This window comes from Tachyglossus aculeatus, chromosome 15, assembly GCF_015852505.1.
Source record: "Tachyglossus aculeatus isolate mTacAcu1 chromosome 15, mTacAcu1.pri, whole genome shotgun sequence".
In the NCBI taxonomy this organism is placed as follows: domain Eukaryota; kingdom Metazoa; phylum Chordata; class Mammalia; order Monotremata; family Tachyglossidae; genus Tachyglossus; species Tachyglossus aculeatus.
In genome coordinates this window covers 16172314-16199049 of record NC_052080.1, presented here as the reverse complement: position 1 = coordinate 16199049, position 26736 = coordinate 16172314, and the positions used below count along the sequence as shown (strand labels likewise).

Here is a 26736-nt window from a genome sequence, read left to right as displayed (position 1 = left end):
GCCAGCTCCCAGAGAGTCTGGTTTAAGAGCCCTCAAAGCCCAAAGAGAGAATCAGAATCCAACTGAGCAAAACTTCAGGTCTCCCTCGGTCAAGTCCATACCTTTCAGAACTCTGGAATCAGAAGTCCTGTGAACATCACGATTACACCAGGACATCCTGCAACCAAACTTTGGTTAGCGGCTCCTCTGAGGCCTGGAAGATGTCGGCATGGCGTAGTGGGTGGACCTTGGGCATCAGAAGGTCATGGGTTCTAATCCCGGCTCTGCCACTTGTCTACTGTGTGACCCTCGGCAAGTCACTGTTCTTCTCTGGGCCTCGGCTACCTCATCTGTAAAGTGGAGATTGAGAACGTGAGCCGTGTCCAACACTATTTCCTGTACCCACTCCAACACTTAGTACAGCCCTGGTACACAGTAAGCGCTTAACAAACACCGTAGTTATTGTTATTATAATTATTATTATGTCCCACAAATCCCCCAGGGGAGAGGGGGCAAGCCATTTGTAAGTCTACCTCCCCCGAGAATCTCTCCTTAGTGGCCTAAAAAATCTTCTGTAAGGTCACTCGAGTCCCCCTTCGATAGAGGACATGCAATTTTGCCAGTAATGTTATTTTTACGTCCTAGTTAAAACACGACAAAACACAACACTTTTTGCCTCAAGTGAAAGTACACACATCGGAGTCCCACGTTTGGTAAAATATATTTTATTTTTCATACAAAGAAATAGTATGAATTATTCTGAATTCCATTTCCCTAGAAACATCTTTCTCTGTGTAAAATTAATTTGTGTTGTACATACCACAAAATACTTGATTTACATTTTTGTTTTGTACAAATTGACTACTCTAAGTACCATGTTACAGAGGACGTATCCCTAATATCTGCACAGTATTTCTGATTACAGGGCTGAATGAAACTCAGCTATAAATTAATGTTATAATGTGAGAAATCTAACCATGCCTCTAGGTTGGACTGAACACTCTTTGAGGAAATGAAAGTGTTGACAAATGGTCGATTTCATGTGTAAATCCAGAAATGTTGTTTACACAAGTGTATCAGCTGCACACATTACTCAAGTAAACTCTTTCTGATTTTCTCCATTACAAAACATATTCTGGCTGGAGCTGGAATTTCATTTCTCCAGATATTAAAAAGCACGTGAATTTAAATTTCTATTACCTAGCCTGGCTGCCACACAAAGAACCAACCAGCAAGGCTAAACTGATCATCATCATCATCATCATCAAATATTTTTAGAGTGCCTAGTGAGTCTGGGGAACTGAACTCTAAGCTGCCCACCAAATCCACCGGCAGTTGAAGAAACAGTTCCGAGAAAACGAAACGAGAGAAAGTGAAATGAGAATATTTTTAAATGGCGCACAAAACAGAACAGGGTGAAATTAATAGCGATTCAATAAATACCAGACTTCCGTGAGAACTGGAAGAAATTCACCCATTTTCAAAGTTGAAGTTGCCAAGACACCAAATGATAGCTGAGTTTGAGAAAAATGTCGAGTAGCAGCTAAAAAGGTAAGTTTGGTGACCTTGTGCAAAATCAGAACAAGAAAGGACACAAGGCTTAATTCCATACATTGCATAAATTGTCCAGTAGATGACACAACATTCAAGTTCTACGATAATCATTGTCATGGCGTGATGTTTTACTATGGGAGAGTGATGTTTTACTACAGAACGAACGCTTTCTCCTCAGTCAATAAAAAATTCAAGTTAACAGGCTCCGATGAATGCTGCGTTCAGCACTTTTTTTATTTGTCTATTTTTCAGAGTAAACTTTGCTTTAGTACAACAATGCCGGCTGGTGACTTTTGTACGGGATCACCGATCCAATCCTGAAAACAATTCTGCTCCATTTCAGCGGACACACATTTGGGAAACTCTCACTTGGTTCTCATTCTTGAAGGCCGAGAGAGAAACTTGGACACTTCGAAACGGAAGACATTCAGCTAATGGGTTGCATCGATTCTTTCCAAAAAATAAACCCGGCAGAAATCTGACATGGGGATTCTCTGAGCTCAGAACCCCTCTCCAATGACCATATTCACTCTCATATTTGTCTTCACCGCCTAACCTGGCCTCTCCCAAGATTTTAGAGGAAATTTTGTCAATAGCGATCGTGAGTGGGGTCAGAACATCCCAGATAAAAGTTCTCAGAGTTGGGGAATCTCCGTGGTAGGGAGAAATGCTGCAGATACAGGCTCGCTCCGTCCAGGAACCTGGGGTAGGAAGAGAGGGTGGGCAGGGTTGGTTCGCTGAGCAATTAATGAGTGCAGCACCTGGGAGAGTGCAACAGAACGAAGACATCCCCTCTCAAGTCTCCGGTTAACTTCTTCCTCTCTTTTTTCCTTCTCTTTCTCCCTCCTGCTCCCTTAATTGCTTGACTTAATTCCCCATGTAATAGCCATCCCCCTGTTTTTGAGGTGGCCAAAAATCCTGCCCCACATTGGGGCAGTTATGTGAGTAAATATTGTATTCTGAGATTACGCTTTGCCCACTTAAGGGAGCCGGAAGAAGATGTCAGGATGCTGGGGACAAGCTAAATGAGTTTTCTTTTGTTTAAGTCGGGTTGCTTCTTTGGGGGAAAGCCTCAAATTAATCATTACTTTGGAGAGCATCCATGCCCAGACCCACTGACATTTCATGGATGTCTCTGTTTCAAACCAGGCATCCAGAGAGTGAAGGGAGAAACCGGGCTAGCAATAACCCTCACGTTAAGTGTTTCAGCAATGGTCAATCAGAGAACAGTCAGACAGAAGGATGCTTCCGGTGACCACATTCGGAGTCGAGCTTCCCGAATTTCCATCTGAATCCACAGGTGGGTAAGCGAAGCGTCAGTGTTCCCTACCCCTCTGGGTATTTTGTTCCGCCGGTGTGTAGTTTGGGAGTGTTGCGTTTATACACACGTATCAGACAAATACTCATCCTCCATCTTGCTCGGCAAATATCCTGACCCTCCCATCTGCCTTGCCTTTCAAATGCTCCTTTAGATTCTATGATAGGTGCATTTAATCCGAAAGTAATTACTGTATCATTAAAGCGCTCTGTTTTAGGAGGAGGGTGACAAAAATAACCACTTATTTACTCTGGAGTTACATGATACTTACTGCAGCGTTACTCTGGTGCCAGGAAATGATAATTAAGTGATCAGCAGTTGCCATCTCAGTGGAGTTAGGACGGGAGGAGAAAATTCTGCCCCGGGGACAATGCTGAATTCCAGGCCCTAGAGGATTCTGGGTCAGTGTATTGCACGCGAACTCGAGTGAGCAGTCGGAGCGACTGCAGACGGATACGGTGCCAGCTAATCCTACTTGGATGGCCCCACAGACCTGCATCTCCAGGCCACTACAACCCTACCACCCGCTTCTAGATCGAAGCCACTTCTTCTACAGAGAACCGCAGGACTCGCAGATGAACCTGTTCTCAGGCTCGGGTTTTATCAGTCAGTCAATCAAAATCATATTTATTGAGCGCTTACTCTGGGCGCTTGGGAGAGTACAATATAGCAGAGTTAGTAGACACGTTCCCTGCCCACGCTGAGCTTACAACCTAAAAGGGAGTATTGAATCGATCCCCATTTTTCAGGTGAGGGAACTGAGGCACAGAGAAGTGAACTGAGTAGCCCACCATCACGCAGCAGACAGGCAGTGGAGCCGGAATCAGAACCCGGAGCTTCCGACTCTCGGGCCCGGGCTATTTCCACTAGGCCACACTGCTTCCCTTTTATGACTTCTGATATCCCCCCAATAGACCCAGTCCTCCTTCAGGGGGTGAACCCTTCCCCACATTTTCGGGCTCCGTCCCCTCCGATTTCAACCACCACCCTCTACCAGGCCTCGTTTTCTTTGGTGTGTCAAAGCTGAGTGCTTTGCCTCAATGCCCGACATTCGAGCCCTTCCCACATGGGGAAACGAGCACTGGATCTCTCTGAGTATTTCCACAGACACTCAACAGCTTGGTGAAAGGGAGTCTCTGCAGAGTTGCAGCTGGGGTTCATCTCTGGGGGCTGAGGGGGGAGCAGAGCACCACAGGAGTTGGGGGCAACATCAAAGTTGGATGGAAGTGACAGTTCACCATGGCAGAGGGGATGCCGGCCTTCCCTCGGAGGAAGGAGATCCGCTGGAAGCTCCAGTCGGGCAGGGGCGGGACATCTCTCCGGGTACAGACGGCAGCGCCACCGGGAGCGAGAAACCCGGGGAAAATAAAGTCGAGAGGTTGGCGGACAGTGATGACAGAAGACCTAATACCCGTAAGGAAAAGAAAAACAAAACTTGTGCTTTTTTTCTTCTTCTTCATCTGCTTCTTCTTCTTTCTCCTTTAAAATACTGCGACTACAAAAACGAAAGCACCATGGGGGTCTGTGGGAAACGGGGGCAAAATGCGAAACGAAACGGTTAGAGTTAAACGCTCTGGAATGTTAACAGGTTATGAAGTCGTGCGCTAAGAGAGGAGGGTGGCTAGGCAGCTTTAGTGAATTAATTGCTGGAGAATTCAAAATAAATTATTATAAAATAGATTTCTGTACATTTTACATACATATATATTCTCTCGCTCGCTCGCTAAGCCCCTGTTGCACAGGGGAGCCCCTTCCCCTCCCCCCAAATCCCGGGGGTCCCCCTCAGTCCCAGCCGAAGTCTTGCCCGGTCATCTGGTAGAACTTCCTGTTGAAGGGCCGGTAAAAGTCCCGCAGCCGGTGGAGCACCTCGGGCCGGATGGCGGGGTGCGTCCGGCCCTTCGTCTGGCCCAGGCAGTGCGGCCGGCCGCTGCCCTCGGCCTTCTTCAGGCACGGGAAGCCCTTGGTCTCGTTGAAGTAGAAGTGCTTGTCGGTGACGATCCTCTTGAGGCCCAGGAAGTCCTGGACGCGGGCCAGCTCCCCGGCCGGGTCGCCGACGAGCCGCTCGCCGCTGACGAAGAGCATCTGGCGGAGGGGGAAGTGGCGGAGCCAGCGCTCCAGGTGCTTGGCGTAGATGCCGATCTGGACAGCGCTCCAGGACGCGTCCACCGGGCCCGCCGCCGTCCCGTTCCGGAAGGTCAGGCTCTCAAAGGGGGGGATGTCGGGCCGCTTGGACAGGGTCTGTGTGTAGTCTGAGATGGCCCGGGTCACCGGGTCGCGGACCACCACGATCAGCTTGGTGCCCTTCGACATGGCCGAGATGCGGGCGGGGGCCTCCTTGGTGACGAAGTAGCTGGGGGTCTTCTCCATGGTGATCTGGCCCTCCAGCGTGCGCGGCATCAGGTCTCTGCAAACAAACCGAGCACAGTCAGGTCAGAAGGAGAGGACGGTCGGTCGGCCCTCACCGAGCATTCGTTCACTCATTCGATCGTATCTATTGAGCGCTTACTGGGTGCGGAGCACTGGACTGAGCGCTTGGAAAGTACCATTCGGCAACAGATAGGGACAATCCCTACCCAATGACAGGCTCACGGTCCAGAACGGGGGAGACAGACGGGCTTTCTTGGGCGACTGCCACTCCTCGGTCCCGAAATTGCGAAAAGCGACGGAGCTTGGTGGAAAGAACACCTGTTTGGGATTCCGGGGACTTGGGTTCTAATTCCGGTTCCCCCACTTTCCCGCTGTGTGACCTTGGTCAAGTCACTTCATTCTGCCATGCCTCAGTACCGTGGAGATTCCATACCCGTTTTCCCTTCCCCTTAGACTCTGAGCCACATGTGGGATAGGGACTGTGTCCAACTGGATTATCTTGGACCCAACCCGATGTGTCATATATAGCAAGCGTTCGACAAATACCGCCACTATTAGTCTGAAGCAAAATGGCTCCCGACCTTCATTTCGAGGGATCCTCAGAGGTGGTTCCTGTTTTTGAGAAACCAGGGGTCGACCCTTATCAGGGAGACAGAGAAAAAACCTACCACTCACACTGGTCCAGGGAGCCAAGCCACTTAGGATTACAGTGGATTGCCCTATTTGGAACACTAGCCACCTATACGCTAACAAGATAAGGTTCCCTGGGGCTGGGATGTTGGGCTTGGAGCCAACGAAGGGGCAATCTGTGCTTGCCGTGTCAAATAAATGAATCAAATGGCACTCCCTCCCTCCCTTCTCCCTTCCTAATGATTTCTGTGATGTTTCTTCTAACCTGTAAAACAAGCCTAGGGAGAGAGAAATTTTCCAAGCCAGAGTGACAGGTGGCTGAGCTCTAATCCGATCCTGAAGCCTCTGTGATCGTGTTTTCCTCCCCGTCTGCACAGAGAGATTCAAATGAATCTGCTGACGCTTCTCTATAGGGGTAGAGAGGGTGGAGACTCTGGGTGGGATGGGTGGGCGGGGGGCAGGGATTGACAAAATGGTGATCCGTTTATTAATGTGTTACAGGTGAGCAGCTGCAGCTCACCTGGGCCAGGATCAGCCTTCCCCTCTGAGCTAGCTGTGATTGCTCCCATGGCCTTGCCCATCCACCCTGCGGGGGTGGTGAAACACGAACTGGAGGCCACCGGAGACCAACAGGGAGCAGAAACAAAATTCTCCAATGGCCAGCGGGATCCCAAACTCAATGAAGGATGCCCACTGCTGCACGGGCCAACTGGGGCCCGGGGCTGTCCAGTGGGTCATTGGCCTCTGCTGGGAGTGATCCTGAGGTGGGAGTGACCACGTCATTCTCACAGGTGGCCGCCCTGGCTAGCAGAGGGCTTTGGGGAATCTCAGGGCACATATGAGACTTGAGATGGTCGTATTGCGGCTTCCCCGTTTTCCCGTGTTTGCCCTGTTCAAATCCCGGCCCCGCCAACTGTCAGCTGTGTGACTTTGGGCAAGTCACTTCACTTCTCTGGGCCTCAGTTACCTCATCTGTAAAATGGTGATGACGACTGGGAGCCCCCCCGGGACAACCTGATCACCCTCCCCAGTGTTTAGAACAGTGCTTTGCACATAGTAAGTGCTCAATAAATGCCATTATTATTATGGGGTAGATACAAGGTTGGTCACCATCCTTGTCGCAAATAGAGCTCACATCTTAACCCCCCTTTTACAAATGAGGGAACTAAGGCAGAGATAAGGGAAATGACTAGTCCAGGGTCACGCAGCAGACACGTGGAGCATCCGGGATTGGAAGCCAGGTCCTCTGGCTTCCTCACCCAGGCTCTTTCCAGTAGGCCACACCGCTTCTTCGAGGCTTCAGGGGTCCCCCAGGGGTCCCTCCTCCCGGCAAGCAGGTTTCCCTGAGTTTCCCAGGGCCACCAGCTGTCAGCAGGAGGCCTGCCTTGGGCTAGTGGGAGAAGGCCTGGGCTGGTGGCCAACTGCTTGAAAAGCTCAGGGGCAGAGAGCGGGCCCACCATAAGAGCATCCCTCCCACCTTGTTGTGGGGATAGCGCTGTTTGCCCCTCCTCTGATGAAAAAAATCCACCCCGCTACCAAGAACGTATGTGCGCCTTTTCCCTAATTAACAAGACTCCTTCGTACAGTTAGAAGTCTCCCCAGCCAGTCTACAGTTCACTATGGGAGACGGTTAGTCTCTGTTTATGGATCAACATGGAAGGATATAATAATAATAATAATGACGGCATTTGTTAAGCGCTTACTACATGCAAAGCACTGTTCTAAGCGCTGGGGAGGATACAAGGTGATCAGGTTATCCCACGGGGGGCTCATGGTCTTAATCCCCATTTTACAGATGAGGTCACCGAGGCACAGAGAAGTTAAGTGAGTTGCCCAAAGTCACACAGCTCACAAGCGGCGGAGCCAGGACTTGAACCCATGACCTCTGACTCCCAAGCCCGTGCTCTTTCCACTGAGCCACGCTGCTTCTCTAAACTGACACCCTTCCTTTAACAGTTGAAAAGAAACTCTATCATCCCTTCCCTCTCCTTTCCTGTTGGAATCATCGGTTTCCAACAGTAACGCTAATTTTAATAATAGTAATAAGGATGTTGGAGAAGCATCGTGGCCTAGTGAAAAAAACCACGAGCCTGGGAGTCAAAAGGTCATGGGTTCAATCCATCCTTAAAGATCTCCTGAAAATGAGATTCTTCCTCTCTGGGGGGGACGTTGTGAAGAGAAATGAATAAATTCAATTTAAATCCCTGTTTGGATTAATGAGGCCAGGCGTACTGCTGTAAATCCCATGGAGGAAAGGCCCAGTTCAGAGCCATTCGCAAGCCAGAGCAGTTGTTACCGCAGTTCCCAAGCAGGACAGTGAACCAAAATACTTAACCAGAACCTTCGCATCTGGCAAACCACCGCTCTCCCCATCTTCAAGGCTCTTCTACAGTCACATCTCCACAAGGTGGTCTTCTCTGACATCTCTCTTCTCCCCACTCTTAATCATTCATTTATTTATTCATTCGATTGTATTTATTGAGTGCTTAGTATGCTTAATATTCCCTGCCCATAACGATCTTTCAGTCTAGAGGGGATAATAATAATAATAATAATAGTATTTGTTAAGCACTTACTAGTTCCCCTTTTACTATCATTGCAACAGTTCTGTCACCTAAGTCTGCAAGTACTTTCCTCTCTCCCTCCCCACTACATCAATCGTATTTATTGAGCGCTTTCTGTTTGCAGAGCACTGTACACTACAGCACTGATGTACATATCTTTACATTCTATTGCTTCCCCTGACCTCTGATGAACTGTGGCACCGATTTCCTTGCTAGATAGAAAGCTCCTTGAGAGCAGGAATCACGCCTACTAACTCTCAATAAATACCATTATGTGAATCCCCATTGCAGGCTGCAATCTGGAAGGACTGAAGTATGCTCAGTTCCTCCATGAACGGTCTTTTCATTGTGCGTTTTTGGATAAAAACATGTTAGGGAATTAGAGAACGTTCTTCCGTTATGGAGCAATGCGATGACGAAAGATACATCTGGGAGCCTGCGGGTGGGGCAGACATGATGCATGTATAATAGTTTGAGTTTTCCTTAACATGGAGATTTGTTAGGCATGTAACCCCTGCATTGCAAGAATAATAATAATGGTGATACCGGTTACAAGTTTACTGTGTGCCAACCACTGCACTAAGCGCTGGGAGTAGATATAGGATATTCAGGTTGGACACGGTCCCTGTCACACATGGGGCTCACAGTCTAATGGGGAGGGAGAACAGGTATTTAATCCCCATTTTTCAGAGGAGGCTCGTAGTAAGTGCTTAATAAATACCGTGTTTAGGCTTAGAGTGGAGACTGAAGACATCTCTTGGATGTCTCTGCACAAGCCAGGAAAGGAGGCCAAGAAAGAAGGCCTATACAAACCAATTAATCAATGGTATTTATTGAGTGCTCACTATGTACTGAGCACTGCATTAAGTGCTGGAAGAGTTCAATACAGAGTATTGATAGACTCCCTCCCTGCCCACAAGGAACTTACCATTCCTGCTAATTCTCTCACTTATGTATGTATCTATAAATTATATATTATAAGCTCAATTTATATTAAATATTAAATAGTCTCCCCCTCTACACTGTAAGCTCATAATGGGCAGGAAACATGTCTGCTAACTCTGTCATGTTGTGTTCTCCCAAGCACTTAGTACATATGCACGTATCTATAAATTATATATTATAAGCTCTTAATTTATATTAAATAATAAATAGTCTCCCCCTCTACACTGTAAGCTCATAATGGGCAAGAAACACGTCTGCTAACTCTGTCATGTTGTGTTCTCCCAAGCGCTTAGTACATAGTCTCAATAAACACCATTGGTAATTACGATGACCACATCGCTATCACCAGGGAGGACAACCTACAGGGAGAGGAGTGGATTGGGGGAGTTCCAAAACACCCTTGGGGAAAAAGGGGACAAAGCAGCTGCTTTCTGTTGACCTCACAGGAAGAAGAATGAGTAAACCAAGAAGCACCTCGGGGTGCCTAGTGGATAAAGCATGGGCACTGCGAGTCAGAGGACCTGAGTTCGAATTCCAAATTTGACACTTGCCTGTTGTGTGACCTTGGACAAGTCACTTAACTTCTCTGTGCATCACATATCTCAACTGTAAAATAGAGATTAATACTGAGATTGTGTCCAACCTGATTAGCTCGCCTCCTCCTCCGCGCTTAGTACAGTGACTGGCACGAAGTAAGCGCTTAAGAAATACCATTAAAAAGGCTCAAATGTTACAAAGTCCAGAATTGCACTCTCAATCAATCAATCCTTGATTATCTTGTGTCTAACCCAGTGCTTAGTACAGTGTTTGGCACATAGTAAGTACTTAACAAATACCCTAAAGAAGAGAGGTTGCAGAGAAGGAGAGAGGACAGGGCCGGAGATGTAGATTTGGGAATCATCCCGAGAGGCAGTAGTTGAAGTCATGGGAGCGAATCGGTTCCCCAGGGGAGTTCTCCAGAACCCAGGGAGCCAGCCGGCAGTGTGTGTGGCCTCTTAAGCAGAATTAATTTACTCACAGCCTCCAGCCTACTGTTTGCCTCAAAGCAGCTCTTGGCTTCGCCACCATAGCAATAACCAAATTTGAGAATTCTGCAAGACAGACGGTTTGAAAGCAGGACTCTAACAGGCCTCAGAAAAGGCGGTTAAACCAATAAACCATCTCAATTTGGCCACGGGGTCCGCCACTGGAGCTTGCCCGTCGGCTTCAGGAATACCACAAGGGTGGCACCTTCCATCCTTATTTTGTTCTGTTCCTTGCCCCAGGAGGTAAACAAAGGCAAAGAGGGACTGGGGCGCTGGATAGGGGAGGAGGATGGATCCAATCATGGATGACACTCTGAGGCTGGGGAATAATAATAATGAATATTAACTGTGGTATTTGTTAAGGGCTTAGTACCTTCCAAATATTATTCTGTGCTCTGGGGTCGATACAGTAATCGGATCAGACCCAGCTCCTGCACCACATAGGACTCATAGTCTACGGGGAAGAGAAAACAGGAACTTAATTCCCACTTTACAGAAGAAGAAACTGGGGTCCAGAGAATGTTAGTAGTAATAATAATAATAATTATGGTATTTGTTAAGCACTTACTATGTGCCAAGCACTGTTCTAAGCGCTGGGGTAGATACAAGGTAATCAGATTGCCCCATGTGGGGTTCACAGTCTTAATCCCCATTTTCCAGATGAGGTAACTGAGGCACAGAGAAGTGAAGTGGCTTGCCCAGGGTCATGTAGCAGACATGTGGTAGAGCTGGGATTAGAACCCACGTCCTCTGACTCACAATCCGATGCTCTTTCCACTAAGCCATAAGTGATTTATCCAAGGTCACACAGCAGGGGTGCGGTGAAGCAGGGATTAGAACCTGTGTCTCCTGAGTCATAATCTTGTGCTCTTTCCAGCTGCTTCGAGAAGCTTCTACAGATGCTTGGAGATCGAACTCGAAAACTGCTTGCAAAGCAAACTGAATTCATAGTGGCGTGAAAGATTTCCCGGGTCGAAAGACCCATTCGGGCTGAACAAGATTCCCATCCCTTTGCCTGGAGAGGAGAACCCAGGAGAGCCCAGGGGAGAAAATAATAATAATAATAATAATGATGGCATTTATTAAGTGCTTACTACATGCAAAGCCCTGTTCTAAGTGCTGGGGAGGATGCGAGGTGATCAGGTTGTCCCACGGGGGGCTCACAGTCAATCCCCATTTTACAGATGAGGTAATTGAGGCCCAGAGAAGTTAAGTGACTTGCCTAAATTCACACAGCTGGCAATTGGCAGAGCCAGGATTTGAATCAATCAATCGTTTTTATTGAGCGCTTACTGTGTGCAGAGCACTGTACTAAGCGCTTGGGAAGTACAAGTTGGCAACATATAGAGACGGTCCCTACCCAGCAGTGGGCTCCAAAGCCCATGCTCTTTCCACTGAACCACGGGGTTGTTGGTGGGGGAGAGGAAGGAAGGGGAATGGAGAGGAAAAGAGATGGGGAGAGAGAGGGCAGAAAGGGAGAGGAAAAGGGAAAGGAGGAAAGGAGGGGGGAAGGGAGAGGAGGGGAGGGGCAGAGAGAGAAGGGCAGAGGAGGAGGGAGAGAGAGAGGAAAAGAGAGGGAGACAGAAAGGGAGAGGGAAAGGGACAGGGAAGAGGAGGAATCACGGGGGAGACCACAGGAGAAAGCCCAGAGAGCACAGAGGAGAGCTCAAAGGAAAGCACTCTCCTAACTCTCTGCATTTTGGAACTTCCAGGGAAGGAACAGGATGCAAGGGATCTGAGGATGAGCTGCTTTCTCAGCAGACCCAGTGCTAGGGTGGCCCTTCACCTGGCTTCATAAAGGACAGTCCAGTTTTCCGCTGGTCATCTGCCTGTCCAGGACAGAAATGACACCGATACCTACCTTTATGTCTGATATTTTCATTTTAAACCTCTGCCTCCTCCTCTTCAACTCCCGCTGCCCAGAATCAGCGCCCATTTGAGCAGTAGGGAATGCCAGAGCTCTGAAGCAGAAGTGAAGGTCACAGACCCCCCCCGCCCACTGCGCCAGCCACTCACTCTAAGATTAATCATATTTATTGGGTGCTTACTGTGTGCAGAACACTGAGCACTTGGGAGAGTACAATATAACAGAGTTGGTAGACAAATCCCCTTCCCAAAGTGAGTTTACAGCCTAGAGGGCAGACTGCAGGAAAGAACCTCATCATGCTCTTATGTTAACAATAATAACTGTGGCATTTGCGAAGCATTTACTATATGCCAGACACTGTACTAAGCGCTGGGATAGATCCAAATAATTGGGTTGGACACAGTCCTTGCCTCATAAAGGCTCACGGTCTTAATGTACATTTTCCAGGTGAAGGAACTGAGGCGTGGAGAAGTGACTCGCCCAAATTCACACAGCAGACAAGCGGCGGAGTCAGGATTAGAACCCAAGTCCTTCTGACTTTCATTACATTGGGAGGGTCGTACAGCACTTAGTACTGTAAATATCCTTCACTGATTGCTGATTTCTTCAACGGGGGACCCTGTGCTGGGAGAGCAGTAGAAAGACCACAGGCCTGAGAGTCAGGGGACTTGAGTTCTAATCCTACCTCCGGCACTTGTCTGCTGCAACTCCTCGGGCAAGTCTCTGAACATTTCTGTGCCTCAGTTTCCCCATCTGTAAAAATAGGAATTCGATGTCTTTTCTTCCCATGAGTATCATGAGCCCTATGCGGGACACAGACAGGAACCAACTTGGTCGACCTACATCTGCTCCAGCACACAGTACTGCTTATAATAAGCGCTTATTATTATTAGCCACTGGCAGGACAGTGCCCAGGATCTGACTGCCAATCTGCCATGCAGCTCTCCAGTAGCCAATATCCAATATTTAGGAGCCAAAGCGGGGACAGGAGTTGTCATTCTCAAGCCTTACCACTTTCTTTAATGGTATTTGTCAAGTGCTCACTACATGCCAGGCATTGTTCTAAGCTCCGGGACAGAAACAAAATAATCAAGTTGGACCAGTCTCTGTCCCACATGGGGCTCACAGTCTTAATCCCCGTTTTACAGATGAGGTAACTGAGGCAGAGAGGTGAAGTGACTTGGCCAAGGTCACACAACAAGCAAGTGGCAGAGCTGTACTAGAATCCATTAGAATCCAGGTTCTTCTGATTCCTAGACCTGTGCTGTATCTAATAGCCATGCTGATGTCTTACTTGTCAAAAACCATGGAACTAGATGGAAGAAGGACCTGGGGGAGAATTTCCTTGGAGTTATTGAGAAGCGGGGGGTCTCTCCTCTCTCACCAAGATGGCATGGGATCCCCATATGCCATCTGAAGCAAGGGGTGGTGGGGTGGGAGGATGGAGGAGCTGGGGGGGCTCTCCATTTGGGTTGGCAAATGGCACAATAAAAATAGAAGAGCTGTGAGCCTCGGCGGTGTGCTTGAAAGGGCGGTAACTCAACCCGGGGCTGGCGGAGGCATGCCATGAAATTTACACAAAACAGATGATGGGAATTAATGAATGTCACAGGACAGGGGAGAGTACGTGCACCCCAAGAATCCAAAAAGCATGGGGCTGACACTGAGACTATTTCTGCTCCGCCCACAGAGGGTTCAGAGACCCACAAAATCACCGAACAAAAATCTACTCCCGCCCGCCACCCGGCTCTAGCCCCTTTTCCTCCTCTTCCCCTGATCTTGGGAGAAAGAGTTTCCTTTCTTCATTGCCGGCGGGCAGAAGATTTTACCTCAAGGAATTTCCTGGTGACAGCAAAGACCTCCAGTGGGAAGGCAGTGGAGTGTTGTGGCTGACTTGGTTAACCGAGATCTAACAATCCTTGTACTTCAAAGGGGATGGGGGTGGAGAGGAGGGGATGGGGGGGCTCACAGGAGCAACCTCCCTGCACTGCAAACACCCACCCTCCTCCTGGAAACTGAACAGTAAGAACTGGCTATGGCACAGCGGGAAGAATCCTTGAATCAGTCAAATAGTCGATGACATTTACTGAGTGCCTACTGAACGCAAACCACTGTAGTAAGTGCTTGGGGGAGTGTGACAGTCTTATAATTTATTCAGAACCTACTGTGTGTAGATCCCAAAACTGGGAAATAACAGATATATGCAGCAGCATAGAGATAAAAATCAGTTGTAACATCCTCGCTGGCAGGGATCAAGTCTACCTGCTTGATTGTCCCCTCCCAAGCACTCGGTTCCCCTCTCAGGGCCGCACCTGGAGAGTTTCCAGTACCCCACCAGTCTCGGCTACAGGAGGGAGAGTCAAGCAGAGGCCTACCCCTTCCATTCCTAGTTTGGCTAGTGAGTGGCACGCAATCTGCTACAAGTCAAAACTCATCTAATGGGGATGCTTATATCCTCTCAGGAAGTCAATTAATCGCATTTATTGAGCGCTTACTGTGCGTACTAAGCTCTTGGGAGAGTACAATATAACAGACAATCCCTGCTCACCACGAGCTTGAGGGTGAGTCAGGCATCAATACAAATTATAAAAAATTACAGATCTGCTGGGGGGCTGGGTTTTCCAAAGTGGCAGTGCTTTCCTAGGAACCGGGGTACCTCTCCAATTTTCTTGGGAAGGGGAGCGGATGGTGGGGGCGGAGAGAAGGTGGGTTTGGGAGGGCAGGAGGGGCGGAAAGGCTTCAGAGGGCGGCATCCTTTGATCAGCTTGGGCCCCTACCTGTACAAGTCAGCAGAAGCTGTCCAGTGTTCCCCTCCCCCAGTCTGCAAGCCAACTGGAGGGCTTTTTCCCAACTTAAAAGGGCGGCCTGCCCTTAGAGATAAGATACGGAGGAAATGGCCACAGGATCCAGACTGGAAGTGAGGGACCTCCCCCTGAAATTAGGAAAATCCCTGGAAGAAAATAGGCTATAAAAATGAGTCTGAGTACTTCCAGCCACTTATTAACTGGAAACTGAAGCAGCACAGTCTGATAATAAAATAATAATGATTATGGTATTTGTTAAGCGCTTACTGTCACAGGCACTGTACTAAGCGCTGGGGTGGACACAAGTAAATAGGTTTGGACACAGTCCCTGTCCCATGTGGGGCTCACAGTATCAATCCCCATCTTTCCCTGTCCCTTGTGGGATTCACGGTCTCAATCCCCATTTTACGGTTGAGGTAACTGAAGCCCTGAGAAGTGAAGTGACTTGCCCAAAGTCACACAGCAGACAAGTGGCAGAGCCAGGATTAGAACCCAAGACCTCCTGACACCCAGGCCCGTGCTTTATCCATTATGCTATCACTGGAAAGAGCATAAGCTTGGGAGTCAGGAGGCACCCCCGTCTACTGTGTGACCTTGGATAAGTCTCCTAACTTATCTATGCCTCCGTTTCCTCTTCTGTAAAATGGGGATTTAAGACTGCTCTCCCTCCCCCTTAGACTGTGAACCTCGTGTGGGACAGGAACTCTGTCCAACCTGATCATCTTCTATCTACCCCAGCATTTGGCACATAATAAACCCTTAACAAATATTATCATCATCATTATTATTATTAGCAAACCTCTCATTTCTGGATTCTGACTCCAAATACCTCATCATTCCCACAACAAAAGGTGGGTTTTTCTAGAGAGATGAGGAGGAGTTGAGGAGGAAAGGGGGGTACATCTATATTCAGAAATGTAAGGTCTGAGAGGAATCAATTAATGGTATGTATTAAGTGCTTGTTGTGTGCAGAACACTGAACTAAGCCCTAGGGAGAGAACAATACAATGGAGTTGGTAGGCATGATTCCTGCCCACAAGAAGTTTGAAGGAACATCTTAACAAGCCCTCCTATTCCCTCTCCCTTCCGCTTTGCCTTTAAGCGTTTGATAGTCACCCCACTTTCCATCCCACAGCACTTACCTTATATTCATAATTTATTTTAATGTCTGTCTCCCCACCTAGACCGCAAGTTCCTGGTGGGTAAGGAACGTGTCCATCCTGTGGCTGATTAACTTGTATCTAGCCCAGTGCTTGACGCATCGTAAGTGCTTAATAAATACTCTCATTACCAATTCTGTTGTACTGCACTCTTCCAAGTGCTTAGTACAGTACTCTGCATGCAAAAAGTGCTCAACAAATACCATTGATTGAATGATTTCTAGTTGCCAGGATGCTACTTTAGCCCTTTTCCTCTCCAAATATTCTCATCTCTGCCCATTTTTGATGCTAGTGGTCTTCTTCCTCAGGGAATTTCACCGTGCTCGCTGCAGAGACAACCTGGAAACCATTTCCAGTGAGTTCACAAATGCTTCCACATCCCCTTGGTCCCATCCTACCTATAGCACAGCCCAAAGCGGTGTTGAGGGGATAGAAAACCGAGCCCTGGAGATCTGGCTGCAACCTGAGCCAGTTTTAAAGGCCCTGTGGTGTTCGCCTGATACTTCTTTACCCAGCTAAGTTTCTTCTTCAAAGCTGTTTCCTCACTTGACTAGAAGAGAGGGCAGGAGAGGGAGATATTTTGTCAGCTCTACCACCTCATTATCTGGAGTCTCCGATCCTAACTAACGGGCCTGGGCCCGGGAGTCTCCTCTGTTCCACCCTGCCCTTCAAAGCCCAAACTGCCACTATGTAATGATCCCCATTTGCGGTGATGTGTTACATATCAAAGGGCTCCTTTGGAGGGATTTACAATCATTTAATATGAAATGGCAAATATTCCGAGCTTCACCATTTGGCTCCAGTAATAATTACGATGCCGGAGCTTTGGAAAGTGATGTCACCAATATAGACCGAGGTTGGGTTTTTTTAACAGTGGAGGGAGGGTAAATTGGAAAGGAGCAAAAGTAACAAAACCCTACCCGAATCCCCTTCCCGTTTCTCCCTACCCCCTAAAGGATCCGGGCCCCATTGTCCTGAAACTTAAATGGTGCTAGAGAAGGAGAAAACCTTGGAATGCTCAGAAGGGGTGCAGCAGAAAAGAGCGTCTTTCTCAAGACTCTTTTTTTGCCCTCCAGCTTGTACCCCGAACACCCAGGATGAAAGACAGTGGTTCCTATTCCTGGATGGGAATTGGGGAGGGGGAAAGGAGGGTTTCGATTAAACGCTAATCGGGTGTGTATGGTTGAGTGGTCGGAGGGCTTCAGCCCAATTGGGTGCAGGGATTGCAGCGATGACCTCAGCTTGGAACCACAGGAAAAAGAATGGAAATCATAATAATAATAATTGTGGTATTTGTTAAGCGCTTATTGTGTGCCAGGCACTGTACTAAGCGCTAGGGTGGATACAAGCAAATCGAGTTGGGCGCAGTCCCTGTCTCACACGGGGCTCACAGTCCCAATCCTCATTTTTCAGACGAGGTAACTGAGGCACAGAACTGAAATGACTTGATCAAGGTCTCACAGCAGACAAGTGGTGGAGCCAGGATTAGAACCCACAACCTTCTGACTCCAAGACCAGTGTTTCCCCACGAGGCAGAACGCTTAGAATGAGCAAGAGCGCATACATGGATTGTCAACTCCTCGCTAGAGTTGACGTTCTTTGAGGGAGGGTAATCATATTTTCTCAGATTATTGGTCCCTCCCAAGTTTTCAGTTCAGTGCTCTGCACCTAGTAATGCAGAATACTGATTGACTGGCCGACTGGGAGGAGATAGGAGCTATGGTCAAATTAGGTCTGGAGGAAGTTGGATGCTTGGAATTCGGACTTCTCTGTCTTCCCAGTGTTGAACCTTGGAAAGAGTCAATCAGACTCCAGCCATCAGCGGACTTCGGAATAGGAGCTTCAGCTGTTGGGATTCTGATTTCATCTGTGCTGGCGGAGTGGAATTCGGAGTACAGTTCTCCAATCCTTCACTAGCTGGCTCCCCTGGCAAGTCTTTGGACAAGGTTAGCTTGGACATTCTGACCCCCTCACCGCCTCTCTGAACCCATTTCCTAAAGTAATTGAAGAGGCAAGGAGGAAGAGTGCAGTGAAAGTCAACTATATGAGTGAATTGGGCTGAGGTGGATTTGATCATCAAAATTTTAGATAACCTTAACAGTAATCATAATGGTAGTACTGGTTGAGCATTTATTATATGCCAAGCACTGGGGTAGTTATAATCAGGTCAGATGCAGTCTCTGTCATGCAATAATAATAATAATAATGGCATTTATTGAGCGCTTACCATGTGCAAAGCACTGTTCTAAGCATTGGGGAGGATACAAGGTGATCAGGTTGCCCCATGAGGGGCTCACAGTCTTAGTCCCCATTTGACAGATGAGGTAACTGAGGCACAGAGAAGTGAAGTGACTTAATAATAATAATAATGATGATGCCATTTATTAAGTGCTTACTCTGTGCAAAGCCCTGTTCTAAGCGCTGGGGAGGATGCGAGGTGATCAGGTTGTCCCACGTGGGGCTCACAGTCTTAATCCCCATTTTACAGATGAGGTAACTGAGGCCCAGAGGAGTTCAGTGACTTGCCCAGAGTCACACAGCTGACAAGTGGCAGGGGCGGAATTTGAACCCATGACCTCTGACTCCCAAGCCTGTGCTCTTTCCACTGAGCCACGCTGCTTTTCTATGAGACACATGAGACTTACAATGAGAGGGAAAGAGGCAAGGAACATGTCTCCCAATTCTGTTATATTATATTCCAGCCAGCGCTTAGCAGAGTGCTCTGCACACAGTAAGCGCTCAATAAATACCACCAATGATGGAAAAACCCATTCGACAGATGAGGAAATTAAAGTACAGAAGTTAAGTGGAGGAAGTTCAGAGTCATCATCATCATCATCAATCGTATTTATTGAGCGCTTACTGTGTGCAGAGCACTGTACTAAGCGCTTGGGAAGTACAAATTGGCAACACATAGAGACAATCCCTACCCAACAGTGGGCTCACAGTGACTCATTTGGAGGACCAAGGCAAAATGAGCTCAGCTATTTTTCTCACATTTGAATTTTAGTAAGCTGAGCTGATGAACTAGGCAAAAGAGGCAAGAATTACTAGGAAGAGCTGGTGGTTTCTCCTACCTTTTCCATCAGCTGGGGAGATTTGCATTTGAGATTCACATCATCATCATCATCATCAATCGTATTTATTGAGTGCTTACTATGTGCAGAGCACTGTACTAAGCGCTTGGGAAGTACAAATTGGCAATATATACAGACAGTCCCTACCCAACAGTGGGCTCACAGTCTAAAAGGGGGAGGCAGAAACATGTGTTTCTCCACTACACAAAACCTTTCCCTGCCCCGAGCTGCTGTGAAAAACTTCAGAAAAGAGATTTCTCCCACCCGACCTGATGCCATCTTTTCGGGAATGGCTCTGGAGAGTCGAGGCAATTATTTGGGTGATACTGGCCCTGAACCCTGCTAAGAAGGTTAAGAAAGCTCTCTGGACTGAAATATCCAAATTATCTGCCTTCATTACTCAAATTTCCCCTCAGAATTGCTCACTATGGACACTGCCAAAATGTTGGGGTGGTGGAGGGGGGTGGACGGAGGGAGGTAGAAGCTGGGGTAAGAGGAATGACTGCAATTCAGATCGGTTAAACAAACCAGAACTGATTCAGCAGTTGGAAATGAAATCGACCCAATTACGGAGTTAGCCTGTCAGGAAAATCTGGAGACAGGACCTTCAGCTAAACTGCGATAATAGGAAACGATGTGAAAATAAACTCCCGCTATCGCGGGCTTTAGATAGTTCCGCAAAGCTTTAGGGAAGAGAGGACCCAAGTAATGTAATGAACCGATAAAGACAACAGTTGAAAAAATTTGTAGCTGGAGAACGTCGAGGGAAATGTAAACATAACCATACCACATGTGGACAGGTAATGGTATAAATCAAAAAGAGCTGATATGGAGAGGAGATCCTTTTTTTTTATCACTCACTGCTCCCCATTGGTCATTAAAACACATACACATAGTTAATCCCTCCTGATTAATTTATTAGAGTCCAGATTTGGCAGGAACCAGGGGAAATTGCCTTTTGGAGTTTCACTTCATCCCTGAAGAAAAGAGTTGGAGAATACAGTAGAGGCTAGAACAGTTCCAAGGTCTAAGTTGGTGTCTCTTATTTGGGGTGACTCGTCATCCTTTCAGGAAACACGGCTGGCTGGATAGATTCAGCTGTGAGGACGGGGTTCTTTCCCCTTGAGGGAATCGCAAAGGCCAATTTAAGCTCATTTAGCCAAGAGGCCGGGAACAACAGATTGCAAAATGATCCAAAATGCTTAAAAACTCTCAACAGGTGCCTAGCCCTAGAGTTTAGGGATCACCAAGGCACCCCCCAAACCCATCCGCCTCAGAGCAACGTCGACGTCTCCCAGAAGGGAGGAGGGAAAAGTTCATGTGATTCTGAAGATGGCATCTCCGCCTCCGCTACCAGACGCCTAACTCAGGTTTTCTGCCATGCCCGGGACAGAATCCCATGGGCCAATTTACTCCCACCCCCGTCCCTCGAGTCTCCGGGATCTCTCTTTCGTTGGCTCATGGGATTTAAAACCAAAATCCCGAGCTTCTCATCTGGGCCTTAGACAAGGCTACTTCCTCCTCCTTCATCCTGAGGGAATAAAGCTGTAACTACAAACGGCTCGGATAACCAAGAGGTTAGGAAAAGGGTTGCTCAGAAATGGCAACTGAGATTAGCTTTTATCCCCCAGGAGCTGCAGCTAAGAACCAAACCCCTGACTGCTTTGGAAAGCCCAAGGCGGTTTCTGTGGCTAACGAGGGTCTTCTCAGACCCCTGTATCCCTTTCCTTACCCGTTTGCCATTCCTCACACTAACAAAGCACTGTGGCCTCGTGGAAAGAGCATGGGCCGGGGACTCAGAGCACCTGGGTTCTAATCTCACCTCTCCCACTTGCCTGTTGACCTTGGGAAAGTCATTTAACTCTGCTGGGCCTCAGTTTCCTCATCTGTAAAATGGAGAGTAAATGCCCTTAGACCACGAGCCCCATCCGGAAATGGGACCAGCTCCAACTAGATAATCATTCAGTCATATTAATTGAGCACTTACCATGTACAGAGGACTGTACTAAGCGCTTGGGAGAGTACAATACAACAATAAACAGACACATTCCCTGCCCACGACAAGCTCTTGTATTTGCCCCAGTGCTTGGCTCATTCTAAGCGTTAACAAGTACCATAATAATTATTATTTTTATTATTATTACTATTCCAGAAGGGATATCCTGCCCCCTAGTTATTCCAGGGTACTGCTTTTTAGGGGCCAAGTTCTACCGAGGGTTGGGTGAAGAGTGAAGGCAGCCAATTGATGACTTCTAAGTGGCCGGATCCTGAGTGGGAGAGACGAGGGTGGTCCGCCTTCCCAAGCTCTCACCAGCCAACTTCTGAGACAAAATCCAGCCCCGGCTGATCTGATTTTGGGACTGAACAATGAACTCGGGGGGCTGTTAGCAAGTTGTCATGAAAATTAGGGCCAGGGCCTAATTATTCCAATGCTCTGTTCTTCCAGCCTCTCAGAGACTCACTACCTGAGATTTGTGTCCGGATATCTCCCCTTAGAGATGTCCAGTTAGTGACAGAACTCCAGTCACCCAGCTCCCTTGCTGCTCTCACCTCCGACCCCCAACAGAAAGACTCAGGGGGTCTGTTTCCGGGGGTGAACGAGAAGAAAACCAATGGTCATTATTTGATTAAAACAAACGTTTGACACCCAAAGCGAATCCAAGCTCAGCCTCTGCCAGGGTTTCCTAATAGAAGGTTTCAATGCCATGCTAATAGAAGGAGTAGAAGTGAGAATGATGATACCTTGAATTTGCATATTACTTTTATTTTCCCCAAAGGTTCACCTCATGGAGGCTGTAACAAGTTGCAGAGAGGCAGGTATTAGCATGCTCATTTTACAGATGAAGAAAATGAGACCCAGAGAGATTGTGAGGCTTTTAATGGGGTCACCCAGCAGGACAGTAATAATTGTGGTATTTGTTAAGCACTTACTATGTGCCAGGTACTGTACTAAGCTCTGAGATGAATACAGGCTAATCAGGTCCCTGTCCCACATGGGGCTCACAGTCTTCATCCCCATTTTACAGATGAGGTAACTGAGGCTCAGAGAAGTGAAGTGACTTGCCCACAGTCATACAGCAGACAAGTGGCAGAGCCGGGATTAGAATCCAGGTCCATCTGACTCCCACTGGGCCATGCTGTTTCCAAGCCAGTAGGCTTCCCAGCTAGTCTACAGCTCAACTTTCCTGGTTCCCAGCCCGAGGCCTTTTCCAGTGGGAAAGGGAAGCACCCGGAATGTAGCATGACCTCATTCATTCATTCATTCAATCATATTTATTGAGCACTTACTGTGTGCAGAGCACTGTACTAGGCATTTGTGGATAAAGCCTGGCCCTGGGAGTCAGAAGACAACAGACACTTGCCTGGTGTCTGATCTTGGGCAAGTCACTTAACTTCTCTGTGCCTCAGTTTCCTCAACGGTAAAATGGGGATGAAATACCTGTTCTCCCTACTATTTAGACTGTGGTCCTGTGCAGGACGGGGATATGATTAACTTGTAACTACCCCAGCACTTAGAAGAGTGCGTGACACATAGTAAGTGCTTAACAGCTACCATAAAAAGACCACTTAGCCATGCAATCATTTTTCTTGCTTTCGCCACCCCCTAGCTGGTGACCCCCTAGCTGATGATGGTGAGAGTTCTTTCTCCCTCAAGCCATTCCATCGGTGAGGAGCAGTAAACCTTGCATGTGAAACAGGAAATCTTCAGAGAAGGTGAGTTTGGGGAGGATTTCCTCAGCCAGCTAGGAAAACTGTCATGCAGACCATTGGCAAGGGAGCCCATTCAGGGGAGAGATGGCCGGGGGGAAAGAGAGAGAGAAAGAGAGAGAGTGTGTGTGTATGTGTGTGTGTGCATCACAAATTTCCTACTAGAAATCTGTTCCCATCTTCAGCAGAAGACTCCCTGAGGCGTGTTTTCCCAAGGGCCAAGGGCTGGATTCAGTGCCGGACCGGCAAGAGGCCAGGCCGCCTCCGGGAGCCCCCGCTCTTCCTTCTCACATCTCGTCTCTCACCCTTCCCGTCCCCTCCCGGCTCCCCTTCAGGTCTCCCCTCACAATTAGTCTCTGTAATTCTCAATGAAAACAATCTCCCATCCTCTCACAGCCGTGATGAAAGGGCTCTGCACTACAGCAGTGGCCAGACCACTGTAAGGAGACCACTTGAGGCATTATGAGAGGCTAAGGAACCTTGAACGGGGTTGGCTGGGATTTGGGGACCATGTGATCCATCCGCTCCCCGCTGTTTCCTTTAGAGTGGAAGGCGCTGAGTGAGGAGCTTAATGCCCCCAATTGAACACACGGGAGAAAGTAATCTTTTAATTTGCCGAAAGAAACTATTTTATTTATCCAACAGTGCTTCCTCTGCCGGGCCTAATTGCACTTTGGGAATTAAGTGTCCTCACTGCTGAGCTCTTAGGCTGCTCAATAGGTCCCGCTCGGAGCCAAGCGGAGACCTCGGTCTGAGCCAAGCCGGTTCTCCAGCCTGCGAGCAGAGAGCCCGAATGTAGGCCTGCCCAGCCCCATCCGTCCATCTGCCCCCCAGAAATACATCCGAGCCAGTAGCCGGTTAGCACCCCGGCCGGCCCGCAGGATCTCACGGCTCAGACTCTGAGCTCTCGGACCTCAGGGGATCTCGGATCTTTGACCTAGTTCGCCAGCTGCTTCTCAGAACAGCCCACGCCTTTGACTCTCCCGAAACCCAGTCGAGGTCGGGCTGAACCCTGGACCGGGCCGAAGGGCCCAGGAAAGAGGCAGAGATCGCGGATCCAACGGAACATCTCAAGCCTGGTTTAGATTTCTGCAGCATTTCCCCATCCTCCTGAGATTTCCTTCCCCTTCTCCCAGTCTTCAGCCCCAAACCCGAGGCCTTCAGAAATTGTTCTGACTGCTTGGGCTCTCCAGAGGGCTGCCCTCCTTACACACGTGAACTCTGAAGTGCTGGCTCTCTTCCCCTTTCCCTCACTCCCTCTCCGGAACTCACAAATACCTCCTCTGGTACCTAGCGTTCAACATGAAGAACCCATCGGCTGGCGCTTCTTAAACATCATAGTCTGATCCCCAAGCGGCATCGAGCAAAGCATTTTCTCCGTCCTCCAATCTGGGCCCTGCTGAACTGGTCGGCTGCTCCAGGCTGAATTTTCCTCAAGCTGACCCTCAGTCACTGGCTTCCTACAAGCTGGCACTCGGCTTCCCAAGCGGCATCTCCACCAGGGTGAGTCAACACTCTCGGAGGAAATGTTGAGTCAAAAGCATGTAAAGGCAGGTATGATCCAGTCCCACCTCTCTTTGTTGGGGATGGGGGGATTACTCCATGGGGACGAGCCCACAAATTTCCAGCCCATGGCAATGGAGCAGAAGAGATAAACCTGATTAGATCCTCCCTAAAAATGAGAAATAATATATTTATTTATAGAAGCAGCATGGCCTAGTGGATAGACCATAAAACTGGGTGCCAGAAGGACCTGGGTTCTAATCCCGGCTCCGCCACTTGTCGGCTGTGTGTCGTTGGGCAAGTCACTTCACTTCTCTGGGCCTCAACTACCTCATCTGTAAAATGGGGATGAAGACTGTGCACCCCATGTGGGACAGGGAATGTGTCCAACCTGATCAGCTTGTATCTACCCCAGTGCTTAGTCCAGTGCCTGACACAGAGCAAGTGCTTAACAAATGCCATAAAATAATAATGAAGATAATAATGACAATGATAATACTAATAGTAACATTTGTTAGGCGTTTACTCTGTTCCAATCGCTGTATTAAACACTGGAGCAGATCCATGATATCAGGTCAAACATAGTCCCTGTCCCATACCGGGTTCACAATCTAAATGGGAGGGAGGGCAGACACTGAATCACCATTTGATTCATTCATTCAATCATATTTATTGAGAGCTTACTGTGTGCACAGCACTGTACTAAGCGCTTGGGTAAGTACAATACAATAGTAAATATGCACATTACCTGCCCACAACAAGTTTACAGTCTAGAGTGGGGGAGAGAGAGACATTAATATAAATAAATAAATTACAGGCATGTACATAAGTGCTATGGGGCTGGGAGCTCAGAAGAACAAAGGGAGAGAGTCAGGGTGACACAGAAGGGAAAGGGAGAAGAGGAAAGTGGGGCTTAGTCAGGGAAGACCTCTTGGAGGAGATGTGCCTTCAATAAGAGGGGAGAGTCATTGTCAGATTTGAGGACGGAGGGTGTCCAGGCCAAAGACAGACGTGGGCAAGGGGTCAACAAAGTTGTGACTTTGCTCAATGTCCCACAGCAGGAAAGTAGCAGAGCATAATTAGAACCCAGATCACCTCACTTCCAGGCCCAGGCTCTTTCCACTAGGCCATGCTACTGACGTGCCTATTTTCGAAGTTCTGACCACCCGTTTGGAGCAGCGTTGACGTGGGAAAAATTGCCCGATTTCGGGATGGCTGCACAAAGAAAACCCAAAGCAAAATTTCTGTGATGACTTCCTTCACAGGTGCCAATTTTTCATTCAGACTGTGAAACTGAAGAGGGGACAAGGATTTTCAGGGACTGGAAACCAGAAAGGTCAGAGAGCCACTGTTTGGAAACTGTTCAGCCCTGACTGAAAACATTCTGGTCTCCTCAAGAAGAGCCGCATGGCCTATTGGAAAGAGAATGTGTCTGGGACTCAGAGGACCCAGATTCTATTCCTGCCTCTGCCACTTACCTGCTGTGTGACCTTGAGAAGTCACTTCACTTCTCTGTGCCTCAGTTTCCTCATCTATAAAATGGGGATTCAATACCTGTTCTCCACCCACCCCAGACTGTAAATCCCATGTGGGACAAGGACTGATTATCTCAGCGCTTAGCCCAGTGCTTGGAGTATAGTTCTCTCCCGAGTCCTAAGTACAATGCTCTGCTCATAGTAAGCGATCAATAAATGCCAACGATTGATTGATAGTAAATACTTAATAAATACCACAATTATTCTTATTCTCTGGGATAAGCAAAATGGGAGTCCAGTTCAGAGAGCTGTGTTCTTCCGTATGGAGTTGGCACCCAGGAGTGTAATCAATCTGCCAGGCAGCAGAAAAATAAATAACTCCTCATATTCTTTTTTTTTAATGGCATTTGCTAAGCACTTACTATGTGTCAAGCACTAAGTGCTGGGGATCCTGTTGTTCCCGATCAAGTATTCGGAAGATGGCTTCTGCATTAAAAAAGTCACATCTAGCTGACTGACTCATTCATTCATTTGTATTTATTGAGCGCTTACTGCATGCAGAGCGCTGTACTAAGCACTTGGAAAGCACAATTCAGCTCCTCCCATCCGCCCCCTCCTCAAATAACCAGCTCGATTATTTGAAAAGAGAAACAGTTCCAAGTTTTCAAGGTTGGGAGGTCACTGACCATCCTACTTGTCATTGACCGTAGCCTGTTTTGAAACCAGCCTGCACTGGCTCTCTCACTTCATAGAACAAAAA

The 26736-nt window shown here is 48.0% G+C and overlaps 1 protein-coding gene across 1 annotated transcript in view; it reads right to left on the bottom strand.

Annotated features, from left to right (window-relative positions):
• Positions 1 to 3702: 3702 nt before the first annotated feature.
• HS3ST3B1 (heparan sulfate-glucosamine 3-sulfotransferase 3B1) overlaps positions 3703 to 26736 on the bottom strand; it is a 45164-nt gene continuing 22130 nt past the window's right edge. Inside the window, exon 2 of the mRNA XM_038757142.1 lies at positions 3703 to 5255. Within this exon, the coding sequence (XP_038613070.1) occupies positions 4634 to 5255 (622 nt within the window). The 3' untranslated portion in view covers positions 3703 to 4633. The remainder of the gene's footprint in view (positions 5256 to 26736) is intronic.